Source organism: Lepidochelys kempii, chromosome 5 (assembly GCF_965140265.1).
Source record: "Lepidochelys kempii isolate rLepKem1 chromosome 5, rLepKem1.hap2, whole genome shotgun sequence".
NCBI classification, from domain to species: Eukaryota; Metazoa; Chordata; order Testudines; family Cheloniidae; genus Lepidochelys; species Lepidochelys kempii.
The window spans coordinates 5,188,372-5,201,059 of NC_133260.1; the positions used below are offsets into that span (position 1 = coordinate 5,188,372).

Here is a 12,688-nt window from a genome sequence, read left to right on the forward strand (position 1 = left end):
GAAAATATATTCACCTGCTCCCTATGGGCAAGTAAGAGTCCATGGCAGTGGTGTGTTACCCCAAAAAACAGGTTTCGGGGTGCTCCTAGAATAGCCCACCTATTGCCCATCAATCTCTTTTCCCTCGGGCATGGGTCTTGAATGTAGCTAAGGAAGTGCATGGGAGACACAGATACAACCCTCCAATAAAATGGTTGACACAGGCAGTATTCTTTCCGTAATAAAACCAACGAATAATCCCTAACACAATAATAATCTAGAAACACAAATCCCCTTATAAGAAGTTGTAGAGCATCCAAACCGCATAACACACAGTTCAAATGATTCTAAGTCATTGTGCTCTGTAACTGATCGCTGACAGCAATTCTTAAATTTAAATATACTTTGGGATCAAGTCAGAGCTTTCTTACCAACACCACAAATTCCTATCATGTGACCTAATGGCCTCCGTTCAGTTCTTCGTATACAGGTATTGATATCACCAGCCCATCCCACCACCTTCCCTGCCCCACAAAAAGATCGCATGGACAAGCCCAGCTGAGTGGGGCCTACAATTGAATGGGCTATGGAGATGGTCACAGTGCTGATTCCCACCAGGTCAGGACTGAGGTGCATTGATAGGAATGGGCTTGCGTTGCATCTGTCCTGGAGATTGGAGAAAAGAGGGTGGGACAGCTGAACTGGAGAATGGCAAGAGCAGAGACCATTTCAAATGTGCTTTTCTTACTACTGTATTTGGCACCCAGTAAATACCATAGTCATGTAGGACTGTTACCATCCCGATCTATGATCCAGCCCCCTTTGCCAGCAATAACTTCACTGGAAGAAAAAAGTACAGGGGGAGCAGTAGGGAGGCAGACTGTAAATAAGCCAGTTAGCCCCAGTAGCTGGGGCCCCGAGGCTCTTGCAAACAGAGCTGTGCTATTTCTCAAGGTCAGGCCTTTAACAAGTTGAGTGCACTGATGACACTGGAAGTAGAATGCCAAACATACTTTTATTTACTGCTTCAGAAGAGCAGCTCTTTTCCTCACGCCTCACTCTGTGCATGCTAGTTATTCCCCCTCCGCCCCATCATCCGCCGTCCAGCATTAATTTTGTTTATTTGTTTTCCACTCTAGGATTTTGAAAATTATGTGACCAAACTGGATGAAATCCTGATGCTGAAATCAAAGTGTATCCAAAGCATGCGAGCCCAGCTTCAGCTCTATTTAGCCTGTCCCGAGACTGACGCTACCCTGCAAAGAACTACAACACCTTAGTCCGCTTCAGGTTGCATTCATCCCACACTGACTAGTTACTGCAACAAATGCTCACTATTTCTCCACCGTTGGTGGTCAGGTACCCCTGCAGCAAGGGAGGTGGCAAGTGTAACGTTTGGTGTTTATGATTAACATATATTTTAGATAATGGCTGAGAGAAATTTAAGTAAATGAGAAATCTTTATAGATCTTGTTTGAAGCCAGGGGCTCTGTATTCTTAGGTCCATCCTTATAATAGGAAACCATACGCTTTGAAGCAATAATTCTGTAGCCTCAAAATGCACACTGCAGCAGCAGGAGTCCCAGTCTGTGGTTTTCAGACGCACTCCTCTTGTTAGAGGCACTTGTGTGCTGCTGAGAAAATGACGCAGCTAGGAAAACACTTTGAAACCAGAAAAGCCTGTGAAAAGAAAGATTCCAGACTTACAAGAACTGGTTGAAGAAGGGAGTGAGGAAATGGAGGCGAACAGCTGTTTGCTGGAGTAAAATAACCCAGACAGAGGTTTAATGAAAATCTAGTTGCAGCCAGACTGGTTATAGTTTCAGAAGAACCAAGGTGGTGGCTACCGTCATTCTGTGCCCGCTACTAACACTGCAGACCTATCGTAAGGATGCTTTAAGTGATGGACAATAAATGACTTATTAGAAGGCTCATGTGCAAGAGAACTTGCACTGAAAATTCACGTAACCTGCTGCTGCCTGTACTGAGTTTACATTGGTGCCAGTTAATCAGAGGATCTTGGCCTAGTGGTAGGTGGGGTGGCTGTGGGTCTGTCCACTGCTGCCGTTTATGCAGTAGTACAGTTCTCCCGTTCAGATCAAACTGCAGAACTGATTTTTCCCCTTCTGAGCCAGCTGCAAAATATCCCCAGCTTGTTGTGGGTGGGTTAGACGTTCATTAGCCTCACTGTTTCCTGAAGTTGGCCGCTGAACCCCACCCATCAGAGCCATCAACTGGATCCCTCCACAGATGCAACAGACAGGTCTCTTATGTCCCACATTTGCTCCACAAAGGAGTATACCAGCTTAAGCTGTAAGTGACCTTGAAGAATATGCTTAGATCATGTACTCCAGAAACTGAACACATTCTAAAATCTATTCTAAAAGGAATCTGAGTTTATAAAGAACTTTGATCTAGCCAAAAGGGGCTTGATCAAAATATTGCAGTTAATCATAAATGTCAGGGGTGAAATAACAAGTGTATCCTTTGAGAATCTGAATTTCCAGTCTGCAACCATAACTGCACTGAAGCCTGGGCTTATGACCAGCATTAGTACAGTAACCTTTCAGCTAGATAGACATACAGTGTTAGCCAGCAGCTTGGGGCTTTGCAAAGGTAACATCCCTGTGCAAATGCTCCTAGAAACTTCACATATAACAAATGCTCAGGAACAGAATTCCAAGGCAAGAAATATGCAAAGCAACCCTAAGTTTAGAAGTGATCTTTCAAAGTTCTCTGACTTCCCTTGCTGTCAGGTCTCCCTCTTGTAACTGGTTGGCTTATCTCTGGGAGCAGAGAGACTATTTATTCCAAGATCTGAGGAGTTAAGGTTTTTAATGTATTCAGATTACAAGCCAGCATCAAGTCACACTTGAAACCAGCAGCTCCAGGAAGCCAGCCAGGTTGCCTTTGCCTCTTAGAAAGCAGCTTTCACTGCTCAGGGAAATGAGGCATTCAGACACGGAGAGAGAAAGTACCTGTTTTATATCCTTTAAGCATGACACCCTGGCATGTACCAAGGCAAACATGTTTGATAGTCAGTAGTCAAGAAAAAAACCACGGAAGAACATGGATTTTGTTACATTAGTCCCTAGGAGGGGTGGGTGGTTCTAATTACTGAGTGGTAAGAGGAGATGTGATACTGAGTTTCTTTGGGAATTTTCCTTTAAAATACATGATTGTTGGAAAGCCCCTTCCCCTCCCCTCCGTCCCTTGTGGGTCAGGAATGCTCAGAGAGGGGCCGAGATACAGCAGACAGTCAATCATTGTTCCAGAACTGCAAGCAGGTAGATCCTGACATTTTGCAATAGTGTCCATAGCAATTTCTTAGTATATTTGCAGAAGACAAAGCTTGGTGGAGTGCTGTGGATAGCATGCAGGTTAGGCAGGAGCTGGGGGAAGGAGGTGGGAGGGAAGTAGATGCAGTGGTCACAGGAAGAGGAGAGGGTTCCTCTGGGCAGATGGTTATATACAGAGCAGGAAGTGAGCGCCTGCCAAGGCGAAGACTCAAGCAAGTAGCAGGACTCGGTGTCTTTAAATTTGGGAAGCAGAGGGGCCCCAAAGGCATGCAGGGAGGCACAGCTGAGTAATAAAACCTCCATCTACCAGGGAGAAGAGTTTTAAAGACAGGCTCAGCAAAGCAAAAGCCTGAAAGTTCACCGGGAGAGGGGTTAAGACACATTATTTAAAATGGTCATTTCTAAGCAGGGGGCCGGAGAACCACCATTTGTGACACCAATTGCATGAAAAACCCATTGAGCTTACCTCACTAGTTTTCCAGGATGTATCAGTGACAATCTGGATGAGCGAACCAGCCAGCCATCCAGGAGGTGGTAGCTAGTTTGGATACAGGATTTTTGCACCTCAGCTGAACCACCATGTAAGCCTTAAATGCTCTGTCTCAGTGCTCATTCTTCTCAGTTCTTCTGTATGAAGGGGATTAGAACTGGCACATTTCAGCCTAGCAACCCTATTTCACAATGAGAGTTCACTGAGCAGAGCGTGATTCTCCCTGTAAATGTTAAGTTAAAAGGATACCCAATAACTTGAAATCTAGGCAGTTTTTTCAAAAGGAGGTAAGTCCTCTCAGGTACTACATGTGTCCCTGGGTTGTGGTGGCACAATCGAATTTTTCTATTTAATGCATTTTTTTTTTCTCCTGTTACTGTGTAAGAAACTCTCATAAACAGGAGAGGAACTAAGGCACCAAGCCTGGAAACATTTGCACGCATTAACATTCAGCACACAGTAGTGCATTACATGCCCACTTGTTTGGAGAATTGGGTTCTGAGTGTGGAGAGGAAACAGAAATATTGACTACACAAGCTGCTGTCAAATGCACTAACAATATTTCCCCCTCCAGTCTTTCAGTTCTGTTATTTAGGTGTTACTTTAATTCGTCTGCAAGTTGGTGTCTCTTTACAGGTATGATCGAGATGGTTTTCATTTCAGATTGATGAATGGGGTGTGCACAGAGTCTTTATAAAACAACCTTGTTGTATGAAGAGCCTGACCACGTAAAATCACGTAAACTAAGAACTAAAATTAATTCACTTTGGAATTTGAGTGCAGTGAGTGGATGCTAGCGTGCATGGCTGACTTCTGTGTTGTGCTTAAATTTACTGTATTTAAATTAAAATTCTATTGACTGCAAAAAGGCTCTTGTACACTTTGTCCAGGATTAAATGTATTGTTGAGATCTAATCCAAATTAGATTGTAAAAGATAATACTCCATGGGGGAGAAGTATTACCCCCACACACAAGCCCAGCACTTCTATTGACATCAGAAGCATCAGGCCAGTAACTTCACCAGCTGCACACGATTGATAATTTTTTTTAAAAATGATTTGCAGCCTGCAGCCCCTCCCGTCCGAGAGTCTTGCACCCTGTTACAATGAGCACAGGGAGAGATGACTGACCACACCAGAAACCTGTGGCAGAACAAAGAATAGAAATAGATTTTGAAGTTTAAAAATGTGCCCTGGTGTAACAAGCACCATGATAGGCTGCCACTGGCCCCTGCGTGCTCCGGAGACGAACAGATGGCGCTGAGGCAGTGTGAGAATCAGTTATAGCAGCAAGACCATTGTGGACTGGTCCCAAAAAGGTCCAGTGGCAGCTGTGCATGGGAGCCACAGCGCTGTACTTAACTCCTGGAACACAGAGTGGCAGCTGCCAGCACCTCCCCCAGAGTGTGAGTTTTCTTCAAGGCTTTCACCATTAAAACTGGTGGCAACCATAAGGTTCTCTCTCAGCCAGCAGGCAGGGGATGATTAGGGTTTTGCAGCCCTGTCATTTTAACCCTTAACCATTTGGAAGGCAGACAGATTCTAAGGCCTGGAGGGACCAATGTGATCATCTAGACCGACCCCTAGAGCAGATTTTAGAAAAACATCCAACATTGATTTGAAAATGGCCAATGATGGAGAATCCATCACAGTCCTGGGTAGATTGTTCCAATGGTTAATTACTCTATTAAGAATGTACACCTTATTTCCAGTATGAATTTGTCTAGCTTCAACTTCTAGCCATTGGTTGGTGTTATACCCTTATCTGCTAGATTGAAGTGCCCATTATTAAATATTTGTTCCCCAGGCAGGTACTTCTAGACTATAAACAAGTCACCCCTTAACCTTCTCTTAGTTTAGCTAAACAGATAGACTCAAAGAGCTCAATCACTATAAGGCAGGTTTTCTAATCCTTTAATCATTTCCATGGCTCTTCTCTGAACCTTCTCCAATTTATCAACATTCTTCTTGAATTGTGGGCACCAGAACCACGGATCTGCTAGATAATTTCCCATTTACAGCTGCATTTTGAGAGCTAGCAGTTTAATATGTGCCCTGCTAATTTTATATCATTTTTGTTGTTTAATCAAAATATCTTGGAGCAGTATGTCAAATGCCATACTAAAGGCTAAGTATATTACATTAACATTATCTTTTTGTCAATTAAATGTATAATCTCACCAAAAAAATAAATATAGATCATTTGACAGGCTCTGTTTTCCATTAACCCATGTTAATTAGTATTTATTACATTATCCTCCTTTAGTTCATTATTAAATCAAATCCTGGATCAGCCGCTCCATTATCTTGCCAGGGATCAATGACAGACCTATAATTCCTGGGTCATCCCAGTTACCCATTTTAAACATTGGCACAACATTAGTTTTCTTCCAGTCTTCTGGAACTTCCCTGGTGCTCCAAGACTTAGTGAAAAATCAACATTAACAGTTCAGCAAGATCCTCAGCCAGCTCTTGTAACACTCTTGGTTGCAAGTTATCTGTACCTGCTGATTGAAAAATATCTAACTTTAGTAGCTTCTGTTTAACATCCTCTAGAGATACTAGTGGAATGGAAAGAGTTATCGCCATATGAGACTGAGTCGTCTGTTTTTCCCCAAATACAGAACAGAAATATTTATTGAACACCTCTGCATTTTTGATATTTCTACCATTTCCATCTAGTAATGGACTAGATACCATTGTCAGTATTCTTTTTGTTCCTAATATATTTTTAAAACTCCTTATGGTCCTTAACGCTGCTGGCCATACATTTCTCCTTGTGTCCCTTGGCTTCCCTTTATCAATTTTCTACAATTCCTAACTTCTGATTTATAGTCATTACTCTTCACTTCCCCTTTCTACCATTTGTTTCATATAATATAATTTAACCACCACCACCACCACCTTTTCCCTAGATTATGGCTTTTTGCGCATCTCATAAGACATTCATAAATGATTTCCAATCATCGTTTGCATTTTTCTGATTAAATTATCCCTCCCAGCTTACATGCCTCATGTTTTCATTGTTCTCTGCCTCAGACAATATCTCTGGAGGCTGCAAACTTCCCCATTCATTTCAACGGGTTAACTCTGAAACGTAAAAATGTCAACTGAAGTGTCACACATTGATCATTTTGCTGCTAATTGTTTTAGTAAAAACCACCCAAATGTGCTTATCCCAGTCCCAAACTTCCTGAGGTAAGGAATAAGTATTGGCCTATTACCCTGACTGTATTAACTTGTATATATAAACCACTAAGCTTCCCCCCACCCTTTCCTTAAGGTAAAAATGAAGGTGCCAGAGAATTTTCATCCTGTTGCACCAGGCACAACAGAATTCAGAGACCCTGCGACATAATTTAGGACCAGCTGGCTGGGGAAGATATTGGTTGGGTTCTTCCTTGACGATTTTTGTTTAACAACCTGAAGCAGGCTGGCTCGATATATGCTCACAGGTAAGTGCCTCAATAGCTTCTCTCACAAGCTGGAGAGTGGTATTGAAACGGCTGCGTGAGTTAGCGTGAAGCAGCCAACAGCTCCAGGGCAAATCGGAGCCACGGCAGGTTAGTTTGTGCTTGGATACTCCATAAGTGCTGACATGGTGACCCTCCAATCAGACTTTAAAAAAAAAAAACGTAACGACAACCACAAAAAGGTGAATCTGTATCAAAGGAGGTTTGGTTAAAGTAGGCTTCATTGGCAATGCATTTCATGCCCTTTCTGAGGGGGGTTTCTTCCTGGACAGAGATTTTTCTTGGGGAAAAATTCAACTTTCAGAAGTAAGGAGCAAATACAGAGACTCTCTCACTTGTCTGTGTTAACAGTGACATTTTAAAACCTGTTCTGATAGTTCCATGTGAGTTGTGTCCAGCTCTGTCAAACAGACACAATACAAGCATGGAGCATCTGGGCGTGGCAGGGATTGCCTGGGTTTGGAGGACCTACTAGGTGGGACTGATTATGATTACATCCCACCTCCCAATTGTAACAGGAGTTCACCTCCTCTACTGAAACCGGAGCGCAAGAGATAGAAACGGGACACTCGGAATTCCATTTTAGGGTTTTATTAGGAGTTTTCTGCAGAATCAAAATATTTAGCAAATTAAAGATTCATCAAGAAACTGCGTATATTTTATGTATTTAGATCTTTAACAATGTACAACATAATACACTTTGAACTATCAAAACCAAACCAAAAAAAAACCTGATGTCTATTACTAGATGTTAGTGAATATGTAACTAAAGCAGTGTGAAAAAAATGAAACGAATGCAGTGAGTATATTGTTTGTATTTAAAGAAAGTGCTTGAAAGATGAACCCCCTGCTTCACACTGACTATCATTTAAAACAGACCATCAACTGATTTCCTAGGAGGGCATTTGTTTAAGTAACCTATAAACCTGGAGGGGAGAGATTGCAGAGGCCCAGCTCTGACCTCTTCGGTTCAAGGACCAGCCACTGGGTGTGAGTCCAGCTAGAGTTCAGAGCTTACCTGTTGTGAAGAAACTGTTTACACACCACTCAAGCACTGGACACCTATGTCTGGCAGAAGTGTGTGGCAGAAGGGCCAAAAACAAGAGGGAAAGGAACAGCTTCTCTCTTTATGCATAGTGACAGGTTAGAAACCAGTGTTCCACTAAGTTACAGACTAATTTTCAACCCAATACAAATAAAAGTCCATTGCACTAAAGGTCAACTTCAGTTAATCTGAACTGTGATACAGTCAAGTGTTTCAGTAAAGCTGACACCATGAAAGCAGCTTCAAAGAACCAGAGCATTCTTGTTTCAAACCCAACTTTGTATTCCTCTGTCCAAGTCCAGTGCAATAGTGAGGCGGGGGGGGGGGGGGAATACTTCCAGCTTTGTCTATGTACAATTCCAGTAGTGCTTGGGCAGTCTAAACTCTTCGTGGCCAAACCAGAAAAGGAAACCTAGGAAAGGGCACTTTCAAAATTTAATTTAAGAAAGGAAGTTAACTCCTCTCAATGGGAAGAGTGCGCTGGAGTGACGCACACAGATGGGCTCAGTCAGTCGCATTCTCCAATGTACACGAAACGCAGAGCTTCTTCCCAAAGAGAGAGCACATCACACGCTCTGGCTGTGAAGATGACAGCGGTCTGGTTACGCCGGCAGACTGCCTTCTCCTGGAGGTGCTCTCCATTATTCTCCAAGAACCCCAGTGTTTTCAGCTGGCTCCAGCACGGGCCATTAGATCTTCCAAAGCATTGTCCTGGTCATTGTTATGTAATAATAAGACCTCCTTAATGTCCTTCAGTTCAAAGCCCATTTCTTTAAATTTACTCATTAGCTGGAGAAGTTCTGTTGTCTAGAAGAGAGAGAGAGACATTAAGTGTTTGAGAAGGGGAAGGTTCCCGGAAAGGCTCAGCTTTGATTCAGGGGATGCTGACGGGGGCTGGGAATGCAATGCAGAGCGGGTCTCCTGCCACTGGCCAGAATGGGGGCTGCTCAGTTAATGGCCAAAACTCCCAGCTGCCCTAGATAAACCAAAAAGAAAAGGAGTACTTGTGGCACCTTAGAGACTAACCAATTTATTTGAGCATAAGCTTTCGTGAGCTACAGCTCACTTCATCGGATGCATCCGATGAAGTGAGCTGTAGCCCACGAAAGCTTATGCTCAAATAAATTGGTTAGTCTCTAAGGTGCCACAAGTACTCCTTTTCTTTTTACGAATACAGACTAACACGGCTGCTACTCTGAAACCTAGATAAACCAGTTCAACCGCACTTGTTTAAAGGATGCACACTGAACGGCATGGCAGCCGTTTGGCTGTCCTCGTTATCCACCTTCAAAACCCTCCTTTGCCTTTGTAATCTCTACAGAAAGCTGCACAACGATTAGACGGCTGGTGTCAGAGACCACTGCCCATCACAGTTGACCTACACTGCCTCACTGTTTCCTTGTACTCCCCCATCAATCTGGCTCGCCATCTATTGTCTCTCGATTCCGACTTCGACTGCTAGCTCTTTAGACAGTTCTGTGTTCAGACAGCATCTAGCACAATGGGGGGGCTGATCTAGGACCAGGGCTCCTAGGCACTATGGGAAGAAGAAGAAGGAAACCAGCAGGCAATGATGCTTGGGCTGCAGTGCGTCTATTATGCATCACTAACTTCTGCTGCGTGAATTAACCATTTGAGGCTACAGACCATTGTTGGGGCCTACACAGTCTCCATCGAGAGTTAGGGATCAGTCCCCAACATGCCCTTCACTGAGGCCACCCTGCAGCCTGCTGGTTTCACGCCTTACCCATGGATTGGCCAGAACCAGTCTGGACCCCGCACTGGCCATGTAGGCCAAAGCCTGCCCTTTCAGTTTCTGCTGCCTCCAAAGGTTGTCTCAATTTGAAGTTGTGACCATGCTTGTTAGAAGCTAAAGGCTCATGGGGCTGAGTCTGGGAACTGTAGAACTGCCCTTGCTATCACATGGCTCTTCAGAGTGCATGGGACGTTAGTGGGATCACCCCAGTTTCCAGGAGACAGGTGGCCAACAACAGCACGACCACAACTGGGAGCCCCGAGTCTCAGCAGACACCAAGGACTGACAGAAGGAGGAGACATCTGAATTGTGAATTCGCATAAAGTTGTTTCATTTGCAACCCACGTCCCTAACAAGTCCCCTGGCTTCCCCTCCTCCCACCAAACTTGTGTAAGCCTTTCCCAAAGGGGGTGTCATCTAAGGACTGGCTATTTCCTGGGTTTGGGTGAAGCTGGTTCTGTCACCAGGTTTGCAGGAGGGGCTGAGTGCAGATTCCTTCCTGCAGCCAAGTCCACGCCGCTCCACATCTGCCATGCCAGGAGCTGCCCCTCGTGCTTGCCTGACCCTTCTTCTGCCAAGTCCCATTCCCATCCTGAGTCCAGGAAAGAGCAGGGGGGGTCCGCATGTACCAGCCGCACAAGCTAAAGAGGGAGCGCGGGCACTGAAGGACCAGTGACTATGTGGAGCAGATGGGTGGGGTGAGGCTGGCTGCCTAGTCTTGCTGTCAAAGCTGTAAGTCAGGAGACAGCTCATTTTAAAGAGGGAATGGTACAGTAAAGGGGGCACAGGGCACAAGCTGAGGGCCCAGCCTCACCCTTGAAGTGCTCAGGACATGAGCCCCAGGACCTCAGTGCAGCGTTTGGAGAGTGAATGCAATGATCCTTAGCACCCGGGAGATTAAACACCAACCCTTCTTACAGTCAGCTTCCCAGCTTCACAGGAGCCAAGTCTCTGGCATTGAAACAAAATCAGAGTTTCAAATAATTTACTGCTGCTGAAATCAGTCCTTTGTGACATCGGCTGCAGCAAACAGTTGGTGCCACAAATGGCTAGAGGACTTCAAGCAAGGCAGCTGGAGCAGCTGAGCTCTCAAGGCAGGTCTCCTCTTTTCATGCAAACACTGCAGTAGCAAAAATAATGGAAGTGGCTGACATTCAGAAGTGGAGGAAACAGTTCTGTAATCGGAGCAGAACTGCTCCCAAACCAGAGGTTTCTCAATGGCCGAACAGGCATTCGCTCGACTTCCATGGCGAGAGATGCTCTCTGAAAGTCAGTGAAATAACCCGGCCGCCACAACAGAGCAAAGCACCTCCCCTTGGCATGGAACCAGGACAGCCTCACCTTCTCCTCTGAACACTGGTACATTTCCAGAGCTGCTTCGACAAGGAGAGGATTGAAGCCCTTCTCACAAAGCTGGCTGTGTGCAAACAGATAATCAAGAACCTGTGGGGGAAAAGGTAAGATGGGAGAGTGGAACTCACCACTAGGCTACTCACCCGTGCACCACAGCCCACTGACAGGGCTTCACTAACTGCTTGGAGAAAGTCCTTCTTGTTGGGACTAACAGGTTCTCAGCAAGGGAACTTGTTTAGAGAAGCTGAACTAAACTCTTTTGGCCTTTCATTCTCTCCCTCCCTGAGCTTTGGTTTTCACGCTTTCAGCCAGAAGCCCTCTATAAATTAAAGGCTGGTCATTCTTTTGCCTTTTAACGCAGATACAATTCCTGCCGTCAACCCTTTTTTCGGAAGTGGCTAGTACTTCTGCACAGCAACTATTTTAACACCCGGCTGAGGGTTCAGTGATCAAGATGAAAAGCCTTTTGAATCCTGGTTTCCCCACAGACTTCAGGGAGCTGATCCAATCTGAAAGCGGTCGCACCTTCTGAGATCAGTTCAGCTTACTGGATGCTCTGCTGAGACAAGAGCCAAATTCACGGTCCATTTTGGTCAATTTCACGGTCATAGGATGTTAAAAATAGTAATTTTCATGATTTCAGCTATTTAAATCTGAAATTTCAGGGTATTGTAACTGCAGGGGTCCTGACCCAAAAGGGAGTTGTGGGGGTAGTCATCAGGTTATTGCAGAAGGGAGGGAGATCACAAGATCGCCACCCTTACTTCTTTGCAGCTGCCTGCAGAGCTGGGCCCTCAGTCAGCAGCTGCCGCTCTCTGGCCGCCCAGCTCTGAAGTTGGACTCTTCATAACTTGGCACCTCATGCAGTCTCCAGAAGTCACGTACACCAAGAGTGCCAATTCTTGAAGTACACAGAGCAGTATAAACAAGTCACTGTCTGTAGGAAATTTTAGTTTGTCCTGACTTCGCTGGTGCCTTTTATGTAGCCTGTTGTAAAACTAGGCAAATATCTGTATGAGTTGCTGTGCCCCCTGGAAAACTCATGCGTACCCCTGAGGGTCTGCAAGCCCCTGGTTGAGAACCCTGCTCTAGAGCACAAGGATGCTTTAAGTTCGCGATCGGCTGGAAAGAAGATGAGTCACTCAAGCAGCCAATACAAAGTATCCTTTCTACCAACTGCAAGCACTGATGGGCCACTAAACGCATCCCCCTCCGTGCTCTGGGTGGCTAGGGAGACGCTCTGAAGAGGGCACAGAGCAACTGTGAGAATAAGGAAAATTTGGCAGCATTCTT

General features: G+C 44.9%; 2 protein-coding genes across 5 annotated transcripts in view; one reads left to right on the forward strand and one right to left on the reverse strand.

Annotated features, from left to right (window-relative positions):
* KIF24 (kinesin family member 24) overlaps window positions 1-4,848 on the forward strand; it is a 40,963-nt gene extending 36,115 nt beyond the window's left edge. The window contains exon 13 of the mRNA XM_073343385.1: window positions 1,119-4,848. Within this exon, the coding sequence (XP_073199486.1) occupies window positions 1,119-1,259 (141 nt within the window). The 3' untranslated portion in view covers window positions 1,260-4,848. The remainder of the gene's footprint in view (window positions 1-1,118) is intronic.
* A 2,968-nt stretch (window positions 4,849-7,816) lies between these two features.
* UBAP1 (ubiquitin associated protein 1) overlaps window positions 7,817-12,688 on the reverse strand; it is a 55,650-nt gene continuing 50,778 nt past the window's right edge. For 2 of the 4 annotated variants that reach the window (XM_073343396.1, XM_073343395.1), the window contains 2 exons: window positions 11,384-11,485; window positions 7,817-9,093 (listed from right to left, as the gene is read on the reverse strand). In XM_073343396.1, coding sequence (XP_073199497.1) covers window positions 8,953-9,093; window positions 11,384-11,485 — 243 coding nt within the window. In that variant the 3' untranslated portion in view covers window positions 7,817-8,952. The other 2 variants (XM_073343397.1, XM_073343398.1) reach the window with 2 other exon arrangements.